This window comes from Girardinichthys multiradiatus, chromosome Y (assembly GCF_021462225.1).
Source record: "Girardinichthys multiradiatus isolate DD_20200921_A chromosome Y, DD_fGirMul_XY1, whole genome shotgun sequence".
NCBI classification, from domain to species: Eukaryota; Metazoa; Chordata; class Actinopteri; order Cyprinodontiformes; family Goodeidae; genus Girardinichthys; species Girardinichthys multiradiatus.
Window position 1 is genome coordinate 27,822,215 of NC_061818.1, and position 19,528 is coordinate 27,841,742.

Genomic DNA, 19,528 nt, shown 5'->3' on the forward strand with positions numbered 1-19,528 from the left:
GTTTAACCCTTTCTCTCTCCTAGACATGGCAATTGACTGAGCTTAACTGTAACTCACTGTATGTGCTCTCTTTCAGACTCTAACCTTGAAAACTGGCTCAGAGTTGATCTGTTCTTTCTTTCTAGGTGAAACGACTAAAGGAGCTACATCCATTAACATTTACTTTTCCTTCCCATAGAACGTACTCCTGGATCAGTGCTTCTGTGTTCTCTTTGTGTCTCTGCTCTGTTCTCTCAAACCCCCAGTCGGTCGTGGCAGATGGCCGCTCACACTGAGCCTGGTTCTGCTGGAGGTTTCTTCTTGTTAAAAGGGAGTTTTTCCTCTCCACTGTCACTACATGCATGCTCAGTATGAAGGATTGCTGCAAAGTCAACGCCAGTGACTGTCCACTGTCTCTACATGCTCATCCGGGAGGAGTGAATGCTGCAAGTCACTGACTGGATGCAATCTGCTGGGTTTCCTTAGACAGAAAAACTTTTTATCCAATTTGAATAAATAACTAACTCTGACTGCACTGTTCAATGGTTAGGATTAATTGGAATGTATGTACCTGACTGTTGTGAAGTGCCTTGAGACAACATGTGTTGTGAATTGGCGCTATATAAATAAAACTGAATTGTATTGACACGTGACTTCTCCAGCAGATCTATGATTTACATGAATACAAGCAAAAACGTTAATGTTTAATGGATATTATCCTTAGTGAATGCTCGAAGTTTGCTGCTGCCTACCTGGATGATGTTGTGATTGACAGTAAGTCTTGGGAGGATCACATACAACACCTAAAGGTTGTGATGGCAAAGATCCAGAATGCTGGTTTGACCCTAAATGTGAACAAGTGTGCCTGGGCACAAGAAGAAGTAAAATACCCTGGATAACTTGTTGGACATGGACAAATAAAGCCACAAATTGAAAAGATAAAAGTTATACAAGCAATCCCCAGACCCAAAACAAAGAAGCAAGTGAGGTCATTTTTGGGTTTAGTTGGGTGGTATAGAAGATTTATTCCCCATTTCTCAACTTTGGCAGCTAGTCTGACTGAGTTAACAAAAAAATCTACTTCAAAGATCATGTGAAATGATGACTGTGAACATGCTTTTCAAACCTTAAAGAATCAGATATGTCAAGCTCCTGTGTTGCAGAGTCCTGACTTTACCAAGCCTTTTGTCGTACAAGTGGATGCTTCAATTGTTGGACTTGGAGCAGTACTGGCTCAGGGACAGGCTGGTGAAGAAATGTCTGTCCTTTTCTTGAGTAAGAAGCTCTGAGCGAGAAAAAAAGTACTCTACACTAGAAAAAGAAGGACTGGCAATAAAGTGGCCTGTGGACTCTTTAAAATATTACCTCCTTGGAAGAGAGTTCATTTTACAAACTGATCACAGACCATTGACATGGATGCACTCCAAGCAGCATCAGAATGCCCGAATATTACGTTGGTGCCTTGCCTTCCAGACATACCAGTTCACCATACAGCAATGTCCAGGTAAGAAAAACCTTATTGCTGACTACCTTTCTCGTAGGCCTGAGATTTGTCAACCAGAGGGGGAGGAAATGAGTAAATGTTAAGAAGCACTAAGTTCTTCTTTAACCTTTTTACATTAGTTCCAGTGTGGGATTTATTGCAAACAGTGTGTATTCGTATACTGTTGAATTGTTTGTTTACCATGTGGGTGTGTCTTCTGTGGCAGCCATCTGGAGTTCAGCTAAAGAGGAGGTCTGCCTCAAACCCAGCTCTGATATAGGAAGTGAGCTGATGAGAGCAGGCGTTTGATTGGTTGAAATTGGGTAGAAAGTTAAAGTAATTTAAAAAAATTATTTTACTTGTAAAATATGTATCTGTACACATACCAAGTTGCTAAATGTTTTACTATTGATAAAGAATTGTAAATGTCTTCAATATCAATGTGAAAATTAACTTATTTGTTTCTTTTCCCGCTCTGGAAGACAGAGATGATTGGCTGTTTTGAATTGGGGTGGGGTCTGGAATGTATATAAGATGACTGCTGGATGTCGTAGGGATCTGACTGAAGGACTGCCATTTTGAGAAGTGTTGTGATGGCCTGAAAATTAAACAAAATCAGCTTTGTTTGCTGTACTGCAAAGCCAGAGTAATGTTTTCTTTTCCACACCGACGCCTCTCAGTGTAACAAGCATATTAAGTTTTAAACTATAAAATAGAAAAATACAGGTCCTTCTCAAAATATTAGCATATTGTGATAAAGTTAATTATTTTCCATAATGTCATGATGAAAATTTAACATTCATATATTTTAGATTCATTGCACACTAACTGAAATATTTCAGGTCTTTTATTGTCTTAATACAGATGATTTTGGCATACAGCTCATGAAAACCCAAAATTCCTATCTCACAAAATTAGCATATCATTAAAAGGGTCTCTAAACGAGCTATGAACCTAATCATCTGAATCAATGAGTTAACTCTAAACACCTGCAAAAGATTCTTGAGGCCTTTAAAACTCCCAGCCTGGTTCATCACTCAAAACCCCAATCATGGGTAAGACTGCCGACCTGAGTGCTGTCCAGAAGGCCACTATTGACACCCTCAAGCAAGAGGGTAAGACACAGAAAGACATTTCTGAACGAATAGGCTGTTCCCAGAGTGCTGTATCAAGGCACCTCAGTGGGAAGTCTGTGGGAAGGAAAATGTGTGGCAGAAAACACTGCACAACGAGAAGAGGTGACCGGACCCTGAGGAAGATTGTGGAGAAGGGCCGATTCCAGACCTTGGGGGACCTGCGGAAGCAGTGGACTGAGTCTGGAGTAGAAACATCCAGAGCCACCGTGCACAGGCGTGTGCAGGAAATGGGCTACAGGTTCCGCATTCCCCAGGTCAAGCCACTTTTGAACCAGAAACAGCGGCAGAAGCGCCTGACCTGGGCTACAGAGAAGCAGCACTAGACTGTTGCTCAGTGGTCCAAAGTACTTTTTTCAGATGAAAGCAAATTCTGCATGTCATTCGGAAATCAAGGTGCCAGAGTCTGGAGGAAGACTGGGGAGAAGGAAATGCCAAAATGCCAGAAGTCCAGTGTCAAGTACCCACAGTCAGTGATGGTCTGGGTTGCCGTGTCAGCTGCTGGTGTTGGTCCACTGTGTTTTATCAAGGGCAGGGTCAATGCAGCTAGCTATCAGGAGATTTTGGAGCACTTCATGCTTCCATCTGCTGAAAAGCTTTATGGACATGAAGATTTCATTTTTCAGCACGACCTGGCACCTGCTCACAGTGCCAAAACCACTGGTAAATGGTTTACTGACCATGGTATCACTGTGCTCAATTGGCCTGCCAACTCTCCTGACCTGAACCCCATAGAGAATCTGTGGGATATTGTGAAGAGAACGTTGAGAGACTCAAGACCCAACACTCTGGATGAGCTAAAGGCCGCTATCGAAGCATCCTGGGCCTCCATAAGACCTCAGCAGTGCCACAGGCTGATTGCCTCCATGCCACAACGCATTGAAGCAGTCATTTCTGCAAAAGGATTCCCGACCAAGTATTGAGTGCATAACTGTACATGATTATTTGAAGGTTGACGTTTTTTGTATTAAAAACACTTTTCCTTTATTGGTCGGATGAAATATGCTAATTTTGTGAGATAGGAATTTTGGGTTTTCATGAGCTGTATGCCAAAATCATCCGTATTAAGACAATAAAAGACCTGAAATATTTCAGTTACTGTGCAATGAATCTAAAATATATGAATGTTAAATTTTCATCATGACATTATGGAAAATAATGAACTTCATCACAATATGCTAATATTTTGAGAAGGACCTGTATTACTTTAAGTGCTGATAACACTAAATCTCTGATGTACATGTTTCAATATCAGCTGAGGCCAACCTTCCACTAGTACCAAAGTGGGTCCTAATCAATACATTGGACTGAAGGATAGTCGCTACTCCTCCTCGCCCAGTATTATATGAACATTTTAATGATTAGAAGGAATTGACTCATTTATTCTAACATAATCCTCTTGTTGCAGTAGTGCAGAAACCTACAGTCAGGTTTCTGAGACAAAATAAATCAATCTGATTATCACAAATCAAGTCACTAACTCAAGTGCTACAAACAGCAAGTTTCAGAGATGTAACTAAGTATTAAAAGCCTTGCATCCCTCATTATTTGTTGGCAACATTTTTTTGTGGTGCTAGTGGCATTTTTGGACAGTAATAAGACAGGAAATGGGCAGAGAGTAAAAAGGGAAAGACATGCAGCAAGGGTCCCAAAGCTGGCAATCAAACCACAGACAGTAATGTTGAGTATACGCTCCATCGCTATGCCTTGAGCCACCTCTTTTGTCTAAGAATTGCTTCTGTCCATTTATGTGAATTCTTTTGACAAATGCATTAATATTTTTTGCTGAAGGTGTCTCTTTATTGCATTGGCAATTTTCATTTAGTGTATAAACGTTTTTTGGTTTAAAAATCATAAGTCATTCTACCATGTAGAAGAAGACTAAGTTGCATTGAACTTTCTTGTAGTTTTAGTTTTCATTCCATAAAACCTTGTATTACTGTACAGTACGTTTGAGCACTCTTAAAAGGTAAATTAAAAAAACTGACAAGCAGAGCTAGTTTGCTTTGGTCTATGAACATTTGCATGTTAATGAGTGTGATTGGGTGAATGTGGCTGAGGTGGTAGGGGTTCGTCTTGTAACCGGTGGGGTGCCGGTTTGAACACCTGCTCCGTCCGTCACTCGTTGTGTCCTTAGCCAAGACACTTAACCCACCTTGCCTGCTGATGGTGGTTAGAGGGTCCGGTTCTGTCAGTCTTTCCCAGGGCAACTGTAGCTACAATATAGCCTACCACTGTCAGTGTGTGAATGGGTGGATGACTAAAGCGCTTAGGGCTCTTCGGACTAGATGTATATGGCTATATAAGTGAACACCATTTACCTTTTATCATTGTGTAAACCTCTTTGATTGGTCAGTATTACTGGAAAAGTGCTATATAAATTCAGTCATTTACCATAATTTGGGTTGGTAATACATTTTTTTTTCTTTTGTTTGTACTTAAGAATTTGGATTTCTAGTAATTATGTAAGAAGCAAATGCCCAAATGTGTTTAATATGTTCAACTACGATTACATAGTATTGCACAAATACTATACTATTATATTGCACGTATTGTCTAACACATTTCGAAATAAAATTAGGAAACATACTTTTTGAATATAATATTACTGATTAGTAAAATGTTCAGTATGAATCTGATGCTATACAACTATGCTTTGTTTTTTATAAAGCAAATACACTCTAATACAAAACATGATAATGCTTAGTTTTTATTTAGATTTTACAGTGGAAAAATAATTCAACTTTTGATTCATATTTTATGAACTCTGTTGAAAAGCTCCATTAAGGTCTGGTCTCTTATTCAGCAGAATCACTCTGAAAAACAGGAAAAGGAAAAATCAACAATGAATGGTTTGAAGCACTGTAAGAGCTTGCTATAAAGTGAGGAATAAGAGTTGCTTCCATCATGAAAGATATTGAAAATGTTACCTTTCCAGCATCACGGCTCTTGACTCTGAGCTTGTTGACCTGAGACTCAGCGATGTCAGCACGCTCCTGGGCTTCTTCCATCTCATGCTGGACCTTCCTCAGCCTAGACATATGGGTGTTGGCCTGCTCCTCCTGGGAGTTTTGAAATTTCAAGTAATTTAGTTTACATTCAAAGTAAAATGAAGGCTTTATACTGTCCTTACTTAAATGGGGCAGTGTTTGGTGAAGGACAATCAACTATTTCACTTACCGCCTCCTCAGCCTGTCTCTTGTAGGTCTTAACTTTAAGCTGTAGCTTGTCCACAAGGTCCTGAAGCCTTGCCAAATTCTTCTTGTCCTCCTCAGTCTACATAGATCAAGAAAATATTTGTGAAGACTTATACTAAACAACAAGACAAATGAATAGACAAGATGAATATTCTTTTGTATTAGAAGTATTTCAAATGTTTTTAGAAAAAGACTAGTCACCTGGTAGGTCAGCTCCTTAACTCTCCTCTCATATTTGCGGACTCCTTTAACAGCATCAGCTCCACGTCTCTGCTCACCTTCAACTTCAGACTCCAATTCACGAACCTGTTTAAAGGGGTTTAATAAGTAAATAATTTAATATTAATACAAGTTATATATGAAAACCACAATGTGCATTCACAGCACAAAATATTCATACCCTCTGCTCCAGTTTCTGGAGCTGCTTCTTGCCACCCTTCATGGCGAGGTTCTCAGCCTCATCCAGGCGATGCTGCAGGTCTTTGACTGTGACCTCCAGGTTCTTTTTCATCCTCTCCAGGTGAGAACTTGTGTCCTGCTCCTTCTTCAGCTCCTCAGCCATCATGGCAGCCTGAAATGATGGGTGTTTTTTAAATTGCAACCTTTGAGTTTTTGCTAAATTAAACTTGTTTGGTAAGATAGTGGTTCAACTAGACAGTGAACTGACATCAGTGATAGCCTTTTTGGCCTTATCCTCAGCGTTTCTTGCTTCCTGAACAGCATCGTCCACTTCACCCTGAACCTGGACCAGATCACTTTCCAGCTTCTTCTTGGTGTTCAGAAGGCTGGTGTTCTGTAAATTAATCAGGGTGATACATTTTAGATGTGTTAGTTTCATAGCTTTGAAAGCCCTTATTTCTTGTTAATGACTAAAGCCCAACCTGAGAGTGAAGCAGTCCGACACGCTCACTGGCATCAACCAACTCCTGCTCAGCCACTTTACGTGCTCTTTCTGTCTGCTCCAGAGCGGCTCTAAGCTCTTCAATCTCAGCCACCATCAGACCGTTCCTGCGCTCCACCATGGCCACCTGCTCCTTCATGTCCTCTTGTCCTCTGAGGGCATCATCAAGGTGCAGTTGGGCATCCTAACAACAAAAACAATGATTGAGTCAGACATTTTGGTTGTCATACATTCTTCTGTTTAAAGTGGGCTCTAATGGTGTGTTCCATTTGTACTTGGAAGTGGGAATTTCAAATGGAACGCACCCCTAAACTGGAATTACGAGTCAGACAGTTAGAACAACAGGACCATACCCGACTTCTACAATCAAGATGGCTACTACTTGCATAAACAATGTCAACTTTCTTACTGTGACTGTTTTCAGCAGTTCTGTATTTTTTATGTAAAGTAGTCCGTCACACACGTACTACATTTCAGTATTTATAGGACGTGATGTTTCAATGGTGTTTGTTTACATGAAATACCACGTTAATACCGCGTTTATTGTCATTGTTATTGTCGGCGGTTACAGTTGCCAGCCATACTAACAAAAACAAGCAAGAAACTTGAACGTTATATTTCGGAGACGACATGAACTCCGACTTACCAGTTCTGACTTCTGAGGTTAATGAAATGCACAATAACACTAAACTCACCTTGAGTTGTCCTTGGACGTTCCTCAGTTGTTTCTGGGCCTCAGCAGCCTGCCTGTTGGCATGGCTCAGCTGAATCTCCATCTCGTTCAGGTCTCCCTCCATCTTCTTCTTGACTCTCAGAGCATCATTCCTGCTCCTGACCTCGGCATCAAGAGTGCTCTGCATGGAGTCAGTCATCCTTTGGCTGTTTCTCTTAATCTGCTCCATTTCTTCATCTTTTTCTGCCAGCTTCCTGTCAATCTCACTCTTGACCTGGTTGAGCTCCAGCTGGACGCGGAGAATCTTAGACTCTTCATGTTCCAGAGTGCCCTTAAAAGGTTTAAATGCATATAAAAATTAGATCACGTGACAATAAAGTGATCTGAACATAAATACATTGTATTATGTCATTTAAATGTTTTATTAGCTGGTGAGAAATGTATTACCTCTGCTTCTTCCAGTGCAGCCTGAATTTCAGACTTCTCAGTCTCCACTGTCTTTTTAGCTTTCTCCAGCTCATGGATACTCTTTCCAGTCTCACCTATCTGTTCAGTCAGATCTGAGATCTCCTCTGAAGTGAAAAATAAATAGAATGAAGTGAAAATGAAAATCTGCCAAATATGACTTTAAAGAATGACATTTAAAAATGGATGATTTTCCTTCAGGCTCATAAGAAATGTCACAACTGTAGCTAAAAATGGCCTCTATCTGATTAATTTAGATTTTGTTAAATATTTCTGCATATTTAAGAATGACGTACGCTGCAGGTTCTTGTTCTCTCTCTTCATGGTCTCCAGCTGATCGAGCGCCTCTTCATAGGAGTTCTTCATCTTGAACAGCTCAGTGCTCAGAGAACGAGCCTCCTTTTGGGCTCCTTCCAGCTCAGCCTGGCTCTCCTCATACTTCTGCTTCCACTCTGCCAGGACCTGGAAAAGTAAGAATTTATTAAGAATATGCATTTATCTGCATAAATCTGCTTTTCTTGTAAAATTACTGTACCTTGTCAAAGTTCCTCTGCTTCTTGTCAAGGTTGGCAGCCAGAGAATTAGCTCTCTCCACATCAATCATGAGGTCCTCCACCTCACCCTGGAGCCTCTGCTTGGTCTTCTCTAAAGAGGCGCACTTAGAGTTCACAGCTTCAATGGACTCCTCAGCCTCCTGCAAACGCTGGGCAAGCTTTTTCCTGTAGGGAAGAAGTAGAAAAAGTAAGAAGGTTAGTAGAAACAGACAATAAAAATTACATGTACTTTCTTTAAGAGACATTTATTTGAACTCACTTGGCCTCCTCCAGCTCCTCAGTGCGCTGAATGGCATCAGTCTCATATTTGGACCTCCACTGAGCCACCTCAGTGTTGGCCTTAGACATGCCTCTCTGCAGCTCAGCCTTGGCCTCCTGCTCCTCCTCAAACTGCTCTCTGAGCAGATCACAGTCATGGCGGGCCGACTGAACAGCATGGGCCAGGGCGTTCTTGGCCTGTGAAACACAAAGTTGAGAGTAAAATGATTTCCCACTGATTTCATCATGAGACAATGCTGTGTAAAATGTTTTTTTCTGTTAAACAAGAGAATTAAACAATAAACGTTCATACCTTCACTTCCTCCTCAATGTGTCTCTTGAGCTCCTCAATCTGCTGAGTAAATGCCTGCTTGCCTCTGGTCAGCTGAGAAACAAGAGCTTCTTTCTCCTCAAGCTGACGACCAAACTCACCTGTGAAAGTCACAAATGCATTATTCTGGGACATTTGCAATATATGTAAAACATTGGTTTAAGGTCAGGTCAATTACCATTCTCTGTCTGGAGTCTTGCTTTCAGTGCATTAATGTCATTCAGCTGGCGAACGTTCTCATCATTTTTGGCTTTGATCTCACTCAGCTGGTCCTCAAGAGTCCTGCACATTTTCTCCAGATTGCCCTGAAGCCATAAAACATTATTTTTATACTGGCAAATTTAATAGACAAAACAAAAATAATTTCTAAAGGTGCAAACTTGGTCTCTTACCTTCGCCTTGGCAACAGCCTCCATGTTGCTGGACAGGTCATCAATCTCCATCTTGTACTCACTCTTCTCCTTCTCCAGCTTCTGCTTAACACGCTGCAGGTTGTCGATCTGTTCTCCCAGCTCAGCAACGCTGTCGGCCTGCTTCTTGCGAAGAGCTGCTGCTGTGGATTCATGCTGCAGGGTGGCTTCTTCAAGATCACGGCGCAGCTTCTGGAACTCAGCCTCACGCTTCTTGTTCATCTCAATCTGAGCAGCTGTGGCTCCACCAGCCTCCTCTAGCCTCTCACTGATCTCCTCAAGCTCCCTGGAGAGGTCAGCTCTCTGCTTTTCTACTTTAGCTCTAGCAGCCCTCTCAGCCTCAATCTCCTCTTCTAGCTCCTCAATGCGAGCCTAGGATACAAGTAAATGGAAGTAATATTAAGATCCTTCAATAAAAGAATGAAACAATTTAGCCAAGAGCAATAAAAGTATTTTTTTCACACCTGGAGTTCCTTGATCTTCTTCTGAAGCTGAGCTCCAAGGGACTGTTCATCCTCAATCTTGCTAAGCAGTTGGCTGATTTCAAAGTCCTTCCTGGAATTTATCAAAACAAAGGTTGAGTTGAACATTGTGACATGACACTAACACCATTCTTTGGAAATAAAGAAAGTCTGCATTTACTTCTTGATTTTCTCATCAGACTGCTGCTTGTCATTCTCCAGATCCATGATGGATTCCTGGGCAAGCTTCAGATCTCCTTCAAGCTTCCTCTTGGCTCTCTCAAGGTCCATACGGAGCTTCTTCTCTTGCTCCAGTGAACCCTCAAGCTATCACATAGGAGGTAGATTCAGTTTTATGTATCAAAACAAAAACAGGTCATGCTTGTGGCCAAACTATAAAGGTAAATAAACAGTTTTCTTACATCGTCCACTTGCTGTTCCAGCTTTGTCTTGGCCTTGGTCAGAGTGTTGACTTTGTCTTCCTCTGCCTGGAGATCATCCAGTGTTTGCTGATGGGCCTCTTGGAGGGCTTTCTTCTCCTTGGTCAACTTGGCAATGGCCTCATCCTGAGTAGCCATCTCCTCTGTCAGGTTTTTCACCTAAAGGTTGCATGAAATACACAATTTTAAATGAACTCAAGCTTTTTAGAGTTGATAAATTTTGTATTTACGTGTATTGTACTCAAATAATAGTGCGTAATATGAACCTTGTTTTCAGTGGCATGTTTCTCCTTCTCCACTTTAGCCAAGGTGAGCTCCAAGTCATCAATATCTTTCTTCAGCTCAGAGCATTCATCCTCCAGCTTCCTCTTCTTGGCAGTCAGCTCAGCATTGATTTCCTCTTCATCCTCCAGTCTCTCACTTGTCTCCTTGAGTTTGGCCTCAAGCTGGATCTTGCTCTTAATCAGCCCTTCACATCTTTCCTCAGCATCTGAGAGACCTTCCATTTCCTACAATTAAATGTACATACAAAAGGATATAAAGAGAGCATCAACATCTGATAAACTGTACATTTTCCCTTTAAAAGAAGAGAATTGTACTAACAGAGGCCACTTGGAGCTGCAAATCATTCTTTTCCTGGAGCAAGGAGACCATCTTCTCCTCCAGTTCCTTCTTTTTGGCCAAAGCAGTAGTCAAGTCTGATTTCATCTTTTCATAGTTCTCCTTCATATTCTGCAACTCCTTCTCAGTCTCAGCACTCTTCAGCAGAGGCTTGATCTTGAAGTACAGGTTCATCCATGGCCAGTTCTTGACATTCATGAATGAACGGATGTTGTACTGAATACTATAGATAGCCTCTCTGTTTGGAAAATCAGTTCAACAAAAAAAGGTTATTTCTACTACAGAAGGAGCTGGCTTTAAAAAGGTAATGCAATTCATTTGCAAATATAATACCACTCCAACCTCCTCTCCATCATCTTAACAAACTCCTTCCTCATGACATATCCTCTGCAGAGAGCCTGAGTCATGGTGACCAGTGAAGCCAGTTTCTCATCTCTCATCTCCTCAAGAGTACCCAGAAGACCAGCTTTAAAGAACACCTATGTAGATATTGCAAATGTATTAAATTTCAGAATGAAAGGATGTTCATTGATTTGTTATGCTGTATGTATGTCTTATTTATCTGATGCGAGACATACCTTCGTGTGTCCAAACTTGTACTGAGTGTGGTCCACATCAATGGAGCCCAGCAGTTTCTCTGCAGCCTTCTTGTTGTCAATAAACTGTCCCTCAGGGATGACGCTGGCGTTCAATACTTTGTATCTACAAAGTTGATACAAGTATATCAGTTTTTCATGATCTTTACTAAAATGACCAAATATTCAGTTTATATTAAAAACAGCTGCCACCTCTGCTTGAAGTCACCATAAAGGATTCTGCTTGGGAAGCCCTTTCTGCAGATTCTGATGCCCTCCAGTACACCGTTACACCTCAGCTGGTGGATGACCAAGAAGTTCTCCATAAGACCTGGTTGTTGGAAATATATTTAGTCAAAAATAATTCCTCAGTGTCCTTAAACATTGGATCATTAAAATCAGTAAAAATGGGCATCTTACCTGGGGTCTTTGATTCATTGGGAATCAGACAACGCACAAAGTGAGGATGAGTGCTCCTTAAGTTGGACATCAGCTTGCCCAAGTTCTCCTGTAGATCAGCATTATTACATCAGTCCTTAGATAATTTTAACACACTAGCTTCTCATAGTTCTCTATGAACATTTACATACCCTGAACAGAGCAGACACAGTCTGGAAGGAACCACCCTTCTTCTTGCCACCCTTCTTTCCAGCAGCAGCCTCAGCTAAAATTATGACATTGTAAACAATGGTTTTAAAACATTACTTGTCCTAAGCTCTCTTTACTGTAACAGTACAATTTCATCAGACATTTTTGCTCCAAAGGCAGGATCAAAAGATGTAATAATAGTGTAAACTTATCACCACATCACTTATCATTTTTGTGGCACAATTTAGGTTACTTTAAATAAAAAAAGCTATAATATACATATATTATTATACATTTGTTTTCTTCAGCACTGATCTATACTTTTAGAACTTCTATTATTCTCTGTCTATTCAGGGTGTTTCTCATTTGACCTACTCAATTTGGGGTTATCTACTTTTTTTACTGGTTCTTACCCTCAGCTGCTCCGTGAGCTGCATACAGGTAGCACAGCTGCTTGTTTGCAGACTTCTGGTAGAGCTGAACCACTGAATCGTTCAGTGGGTCCTTGTTCTTGTCCAGCCAGCCAGTGATGTTGTAGTCCACTGTACCAGCATAGTGAACCAGGGAGAAGTGGGCCTCAGCTTTGCCCTTTCCAGGCTTTGGCTTCTCAAAGGCTTTGTTCTTGCCAAGATGCTGATCAACCAGCTTGTTCTTGAAAGTTGTATCAGAGGCTTTGGGGAACATACATTCCTCTTCAAGGATGGAGAAGATTCCCAATGGCTGTGAACAATTATGAATTTAAATCAGAACACAAATTTTAAATCAAGCTTCAAATCCATATATATTATTGGAGATGATTACTTTAACCTGACCAATACAGCTACTCACCTTCTCAATGAGCTCGATGCAGGCTGCCAAGTCCATACCAAAGTCAATCAACTCCCACTCAATGCCTTCTTTCTTGTATTCCTCTTGCTCCAGGACAAACATGTGGTGGTTGAAGAACTGTTGCAGTTTCTCATTAGTGAAGTTGATGCAGAGCTGCTCCAAGCTGTTGTACTGTAATTATAGAGATTTGTTCAAGTTAATTGCAGGTTAGGACTGTTTTATAAGACTTTTGCAAGTTTTTCTTTACTCACATCAAAGATCTCGAATCCAGCAATGTCCAGGACTCCAATGAAGAAGGCTCTTGCCTGCTTTGTGTCCAGCATCTCATTGATACGGATGACCATCCACAAGAACATTTTCTCATAGATAGATTTGCACAGAGCGCTGACTGAATTGTTGACCTATATGAAGAAATTCTTTTAAGTAAACTTATCTTAACAGTTGCCATATAACAACAGTTAAGATAAGGTTTGTTATACTTGGATAAAAATAAACTATTGCATCACAGATGGGTTTAATTTACCTGTGGGACAGTTTGACCTTTGGTGACCATCTCATTTCCGACTTTGACTCTTGGGTAGCACAGAGCCTTCAGCATATCAGCTGAGTTCAGACCCAGGAGGTAGGAGATTTTATCAGCCACTTTTGGAAAGAAACATAACACATGGTAAAAATGAATCAATGTTAAACTGATTGTTCAATGTATCTAAAGATATTGGTGATATCTTATAACTTACCCTCAGTACCGTCAGGTTCAGCCTGCTCCTCACGCTGCTTCTGCTTGAACTTCATGTTGCCATGATGCATCACAGCACCAGTCAGCTTGTAGATGTTGAACTTCTCCTCAGCATTGAAGCCCAAGATGTCAATAGCAGTCTGTGTAGAAAAGAAAGCTTTAAGTACACTACACATGTGTTTTAAGTAAATCATTTTTAAGACACCAAAATACATCTGTAGCGATGAACTCTTCCACATCATCGATACTCTTGACAGTGATTTCACCCTGGCTGATCATTGGGTAGTCATAGGGGTTGGTGGTGATCAGCAGAGCATCTGAAACAATGGAAACAAAACACTGTAGGTTTTTTATTTTATAAGGTTAAGTTTTGTTAAACTTCAGATTTGAAGTATTTGGTCATTTACCAATGAGCTCAGGCTTGTGGCCTGTCATAAGCTGATAGAAGATATGGTAGCTCCTCTCAGCAGACAGCTGGAAGGTAACACGGGACTTCTCAAGCAGATCTAAGAATTACATGAATACAAGCTGAAACTTTGATAACCATATTAAGTTTTAAACTATAAAATAGAAAAAAAATACTTTAAGTGCTGATAACACTTCATTTTTGACGTACATGTTTCAATATCAGCTGAGGACAGCTTTCCACTAGTACCAAAGTGGATCCTGATGAATTTACCCTAAGCAGAAATACAAGTATGTGTTACTTTGTGCAGAAAATCAACTATTAAATATCAAACACAGTTTTAACATTGTCTTAACTTACAAAACGGGAAGAGTTGTCATTCCTCACTGTCTTGGCATTTCCATAAGCTTCTAGCAGAGGGTTGGCAGCAACAATTTGGTCTTCAAGGGAGCCCTGAGTTTTACAGTTATTTACATGAACATTTCATACATTTAAAGAAAGTATTGAGTTGGCAGTTCTTCTTAAAACCCATAATCACCTGTATTTTGCCAGTAGCTTGTGTGTCCTTTTTGCCACCCAGAGCTGCAATTGTTGCAAAGTACTGGATGACACGCTTGGTGTTGACAGTCTTCCCAGCACCGGATTCTCCGCTGAGGTAGAAGAGATACATTTTCAATTCTCAAGTTAATTTTTGTGGAGTTTATAAAAGAAAGTCCAATTTAGTGTTTGCTATACTTACGTAATCAGGATAGACTGGTTCTCACGATCTAAAATACAAATAAAGAATCTTTAAAAATGTTTTTTTTGATGTTACTCTTCATGTGGTCACATTTTATTTTGGCTTTGGTAACCACTAGTAAGTTTGTCCTACCTGTGAGCATGGCCTGATAGCCATTGTCAGAAATGGAGAAGATGTGGGGTGGAGCCTCAATCCTCTTCTTGCCTCTGTATCCTGCTACAACAACAGGATCATACACAGGAAGCCACTTGTAGGGATTCACGACCACACAGAACAACCCGGAGTAGGTCTGTTATAGTAGAAGACATAAACATTAATTCACCAAGAGACATTTAAATGATACATGTTATCATTTTCCTTGAACTAAAGTGCAAACCCACGTAGATCATCCAGGATGCAAAGCGATCCTTCAGGTTATACAGCACACAGGGCTCGTTGAGGTGGGTCATCATGGCCAAGTCCTCAAGCTTGTCAAACTTTGGAGGGTTCCTGGGAAAGATTTCATCCTCTTTGACGGTGACAGTCTAAAACAAAAAGTTGTTTTTTGTATGTTTTATGATTGCATCTTATAAGAAGATAGTAAGAAAAACTACACAAAAAGAATGCACAATAAAACAAAACTACTTACCTTTCCTGCATCTGTCTCAACTGTGACTTTGCCACCCTCCCTCTTGGTGACTTTGCACTTGACATACAGATCCTCTGGATCCACCACAAAATATGCGGTTTTGGCATCAAAAGGAGTAGTTTGAGCCTCAATCCTCTCCTTTTCTGACTTCCGGAGGTAAATGGCGGCCGGGCCATACTGCTCCATTTCTGCGTCCGTGCTCATGGTGGCACTTTGGTGGAGCCTGCATAGTTTACAGATGTCCTTTCATTATTTAAAAAAGTCTTATTTTAATGTGTGTTTGTGTGTATTTTTAAAAAGATTTTTTTAAACATGAAAGCGATTTGCTTACCTTACCACAGGATCCTGACTGAAAACTACAGATGTCTTGTGGAAAGCCCAAAATGCTATAAAAAAGAAAATAACCCATATTAAAAGGTTTTATACAGCTTAACACACAGTATGTTAATATTTTATTCATATATTTTCTTAATTCAGTTTTACCATTTAAATTTTGCTAGATTGTTTACCAATATATTTAACTACAAATTTACAAACCTGAAAAAAACATACATCTATACTATAAATAATTGACTTCTCTCACCTGAGTCCGATGCCTGCCTGATGGCTCAGGCATCTAGAGCTGCTGCTTTTATTTGCTCAAGTATGTCTACTCAGCAGTAGGGCGTGGCTTAGTTTGGTAAAATGCAAAATGCTCATCACGTCTTCACTTGCCATTCATGTCCATATTCTGTATATAAGGACACGATCATTAAATGCAATGACGTCAAGCTATTATGTAACAACATAAATAAATAAAGTCAGTTTACCCTTCTTTCATTTGATTTACAATAAATATTGCTGAATTGAATTTTATATATGTGTACACCAACAACAATTTTAAAGATTTTGATTTTGATGCAGAACTGTTTAGTTAGTGTTTACTAATAAAAATTCAAGTCCCAATTGATTTTAAGAATGCTTAAGAAATAAAGTACCACTACAGTTCCTATACATACTTTTGTAAAAATTTCTAAATTGTAAATGTTAGGTCTGAAATTGGTTCATAAATATTTACAAGGTCTCATGTTCACAGTTTAAACGACATAGCATGAGTGCAGTGCATGGTTTGCAAAGTGTTTTGCCCATTAAACACCAGGATTTATTTAGACTCTGACTTTAGTTCAAACACTTTATGATATGCACTTGTCTCCAATTTAATTTTAATATCACAGCCAGTGCTGAGTCTCAAGAAGTCATAAGCATCAGAATGTCACCAGTGTACGGTTGCAGGGTGCAGATGCTTCATATGTCTAATATTAATTTGACATACAGCTATGCCCATTTGTGGGAGAATTAAATTAAACTAATTTGAGTTATATCAATTCATTTTTCTCAGCTGAACACATATGCAAGATGTTCAGGACTGTGTAGCTTTTTTGTGCTCACATGTAAAAATCCCCTCTCTTCATTTTCTTCACCACATTGTACCACAAAAACACCTTCAAAGAGAAACCGTCTCGGAATCATTTTGTTGGTCTTCAAGGGAGCCCTGCAGTAATTCAATTTGTTTTCATTCAGTTCACTTCATTTATAAAGCACCAATTCATAACACATGTCATCTTTGACTTTACAAAGTCAATTTCATCAAATCATACAGATTTTAAGTCATGTACATACATTCACTTGACCATAACAATCAAACAGTGCTGTCAAATTTATTTTACTATTCAAATTGGTTATAAAGTTTTCTATGGAAAGGAAGCCCAGCGGATTGCATCGAATCAATGACTTAAAGCGTAAAGAGTATCATCAGCATAACAGTGGTTATAACCTTAAAAGCCTGCGGTACATTTCTGTTTACTGAGCATAGATTAATTATATCTAAAATTGGTGTGGTAATCAAAGAGAACACTTCCTTAAATTATTTGATTGGGATTGAGTCTAACATACAAGTTGAAGGTTTAGATGAAGCTAATATTTTTCATAACCAAGAAAACTCCACTGGATTAAAATAATTCAAATATTGTTACCTCCTATGCTGTCTTACTTACTGAGGATGAAGTAATCATGTTCGGGAGTATGCCAATGATTTTATTTTTAATAGAATCATTTTCATTTAAAAGGAATCCCTGTCATTCGTTGTGTCCTTTGCCAAGACAATTCACATGCCTTGCCTGCTGATGGTGGTTAGAGGGCCTGGTTCTGTCAGTCTTCCCCAGGGCAACTGTTGCTACAATATAGCCTACCACTGTCACTGTGTGAATGTGTGTATGAAAGGATGGATGACTAAAGCGCTTAGGTCTCTTCGGACTAGATGAAGCGCTTTACAAGTGAAGGCCATTTACTATTGTGTAAACCTCTTTATATGGTTAGTATTACTGGAAAAGTGCTGTTTAAACTCAAGGATTTACCACAGTTTGGGTTGGTAATCAAACTTTTTTTTTTTTGTTTGTACTTAAGAATTTGGATTTCTAGTTATTATACTATACTATACTGTTACATAGCACATGTGTTGTCTAACACATTTTGAAAGCAAATGAGGAAACAAACATACTTTTTAAATATAATATTACTGATTTGTAAAATGTTCAGTATGAATCTGATGCTTGCTGTACAACTATGCTTTGTTTTTTATAAAGAAAATACACTAATACATAACATGATAGTGCTTAGTTTTTATTTAGGTTTTACAGTGGAAAAATAATTCAACTTTTGATTCATATTTTATGAACTCTGCTGAAAAGCTCCATTAAGGTCTGGTCTCTTATTCAGCAGAATCACTCTGAAAAACAGGGTAAAAACAATCAGCAATGAATGGTTTAAAGCACTGTATGAGCTTGCTATAAAGGGAAGGAATAAGGGTTGCTTCCACCTTGAAAGATATTGAAAATGTTACCTTTCCAGCATCACGGCTCTTGATTCTGAGCTTGTTGACCTGAGACTCAGCGATGTCAGCATGCTCCTGAGCTTCCTCCATCTTATGCTGGACCTTCCTGAGCCTGGACATGTGGGTGTTGGCCTGCTCCTCCTGAGAGTTTTGAGAAAACAATTAGTTTAGTGTAAAGTAAACTGAAGGTTTTATACTGTCCTTACTTAAATGGGGCAGTGTTTGGTGAAGGACAATCAACTATTTCACTTACCGCCTCCTCAGCCTGTCTCTTGTAGGTCTTAACTTTAAGCTGTAGCTTGTCCACAAGGTCCAGAAGTCTTGCCAAATTCTTCTTGTCCTCCTCAGTCTACAGGGATCAAGAAAATATTTGTGAAGACTTATACTAAACAACAAGACAAATGAATAGACAAGATGAATATTATTTTGTATTGGAGGTATTTCAAATGTTTTTAGAAAAAGACTAGTCACCTGGTAGGTCAGCTCCTTAACTCTACTCTCATATTTGCGGACTCCTTTAACAGCATCAGCTCCACGTCTCTGTTCACCTTCAACTTCAGACTCCAATTCACAAACCTCTTTAAAGGTGTTTAATAAGAAAATAATTTAATATTAATACAAGTTATATATGAAAACAATCCAAATCATCCTCTCCAGGTGAGCACTGGTGTCCTGCTCCTTCTTCAGCTCCTCAGCCATCATGGCAGCCTGAAATGATGGGTGTTTTTTAAATTGCAACTTTTGAGTTCTTGCTAAATTAAACTTATGTTTGGTAAGATAGTGGCTCAACTAGACAGCGAACTGACATCAGTGAAAAGCCTTTTTGGCCTTATCCTCAGCGTTTCTTGCTTCCTGAACAGCATCGTCCACTTCACCCTGAACCTGGACCAGATCACTTTCCAGCTTCTTCTTGGTGTTCAGAAGGCTAGTGTTCTGTAAATTAATCAGGGTCATACATTTTAGATGTGTTAGTTTCATAGCTATGAAAGCCCTTATTTCTTGTTAATGACTAAAGCCCAACCTGAGAGTGAAGCAGTCCGACACGCTCACTGGCATCAACCAACTCCTGCTCAGCCACTTTACGTGCTCTTTCTGTCTGCTCCAGAGCGGCTCTAAGCTCCTCAATCTCAGCCACCATCAGACCGTTCCTGCGCTCCACCATGGCCACCTGCTCCTTCATGTCCTCTTGTCCTCTGAGGGCATCATCAAGATGCAGTTGGGCATCGTAACAACAAAAACAATGATTGAGTCAG

General features: G+C 39.8%; 1 protein-coding gene across 1 annotated transcript in view; it reads right to left on the reverse strand.

Moving 5' to 3' along the window:
- Positions 1-5,292: 5,292 nt before the first annotated feature.
- Positions 5,293-19,528, reverse strand: part of LOC124864246 (myosin heavy chain, fast skeletal muscle-like) — a 65,681-nt gene continuing 51,445 nt past the window's right edge. Inside the window, exons 36-49 of the mRNA XM_047358938.1 lie at positions 18,747-18,851; positions 18,529-18,624; positions 8,645-8,769; positions 8,367-8,550; positions 8,128-8,293; positions 7,814-7,938; positions 7,389-7,697; positions 6,674-6,877; positions 6,460-6,585; positions 6,193-6,363; positions 5,994-6,098; positions 5,776-5,871; positions 5,526-5,657; positions 5,293-5,411 (exon numbers count right to left, since the gene is read on the reverse strand). Coding sequence (XP_047214894.1) covers positions 5,394-5,411; positions 5,526-5,657; positions 5,776-5,871; positions 5,994-6,098; positions 6,193-6,363; positions 6,460-6,585; positions 6,674-6,877; positions 7,389-7,697; positions 7,814-7,938; positions 8,128-8,293; positions 8,367-8,550; positions 8,645-8,769; positions 18,529-18,624; positions 18,747-18,851 — 1,962 coding nt within the window. The 3' untranslated portion in view covers positions 5,293-5,393. The remainder of the gene's footprint in view (positions 5,412-5,525; positions 5,658-5,775; positions 5,872-5,993; positions 6,099-6,192; positions 6,364-6,459; positions 6,586-6,673; positions 6,878-7,388; positions 7,698-7,813; positions 7,939-8,127; positions 8,294-8,366; positions 8,551-8,644; positions 8,770-18,528; positions 18,625-18,746; positions 18,852-19,528) is intronic.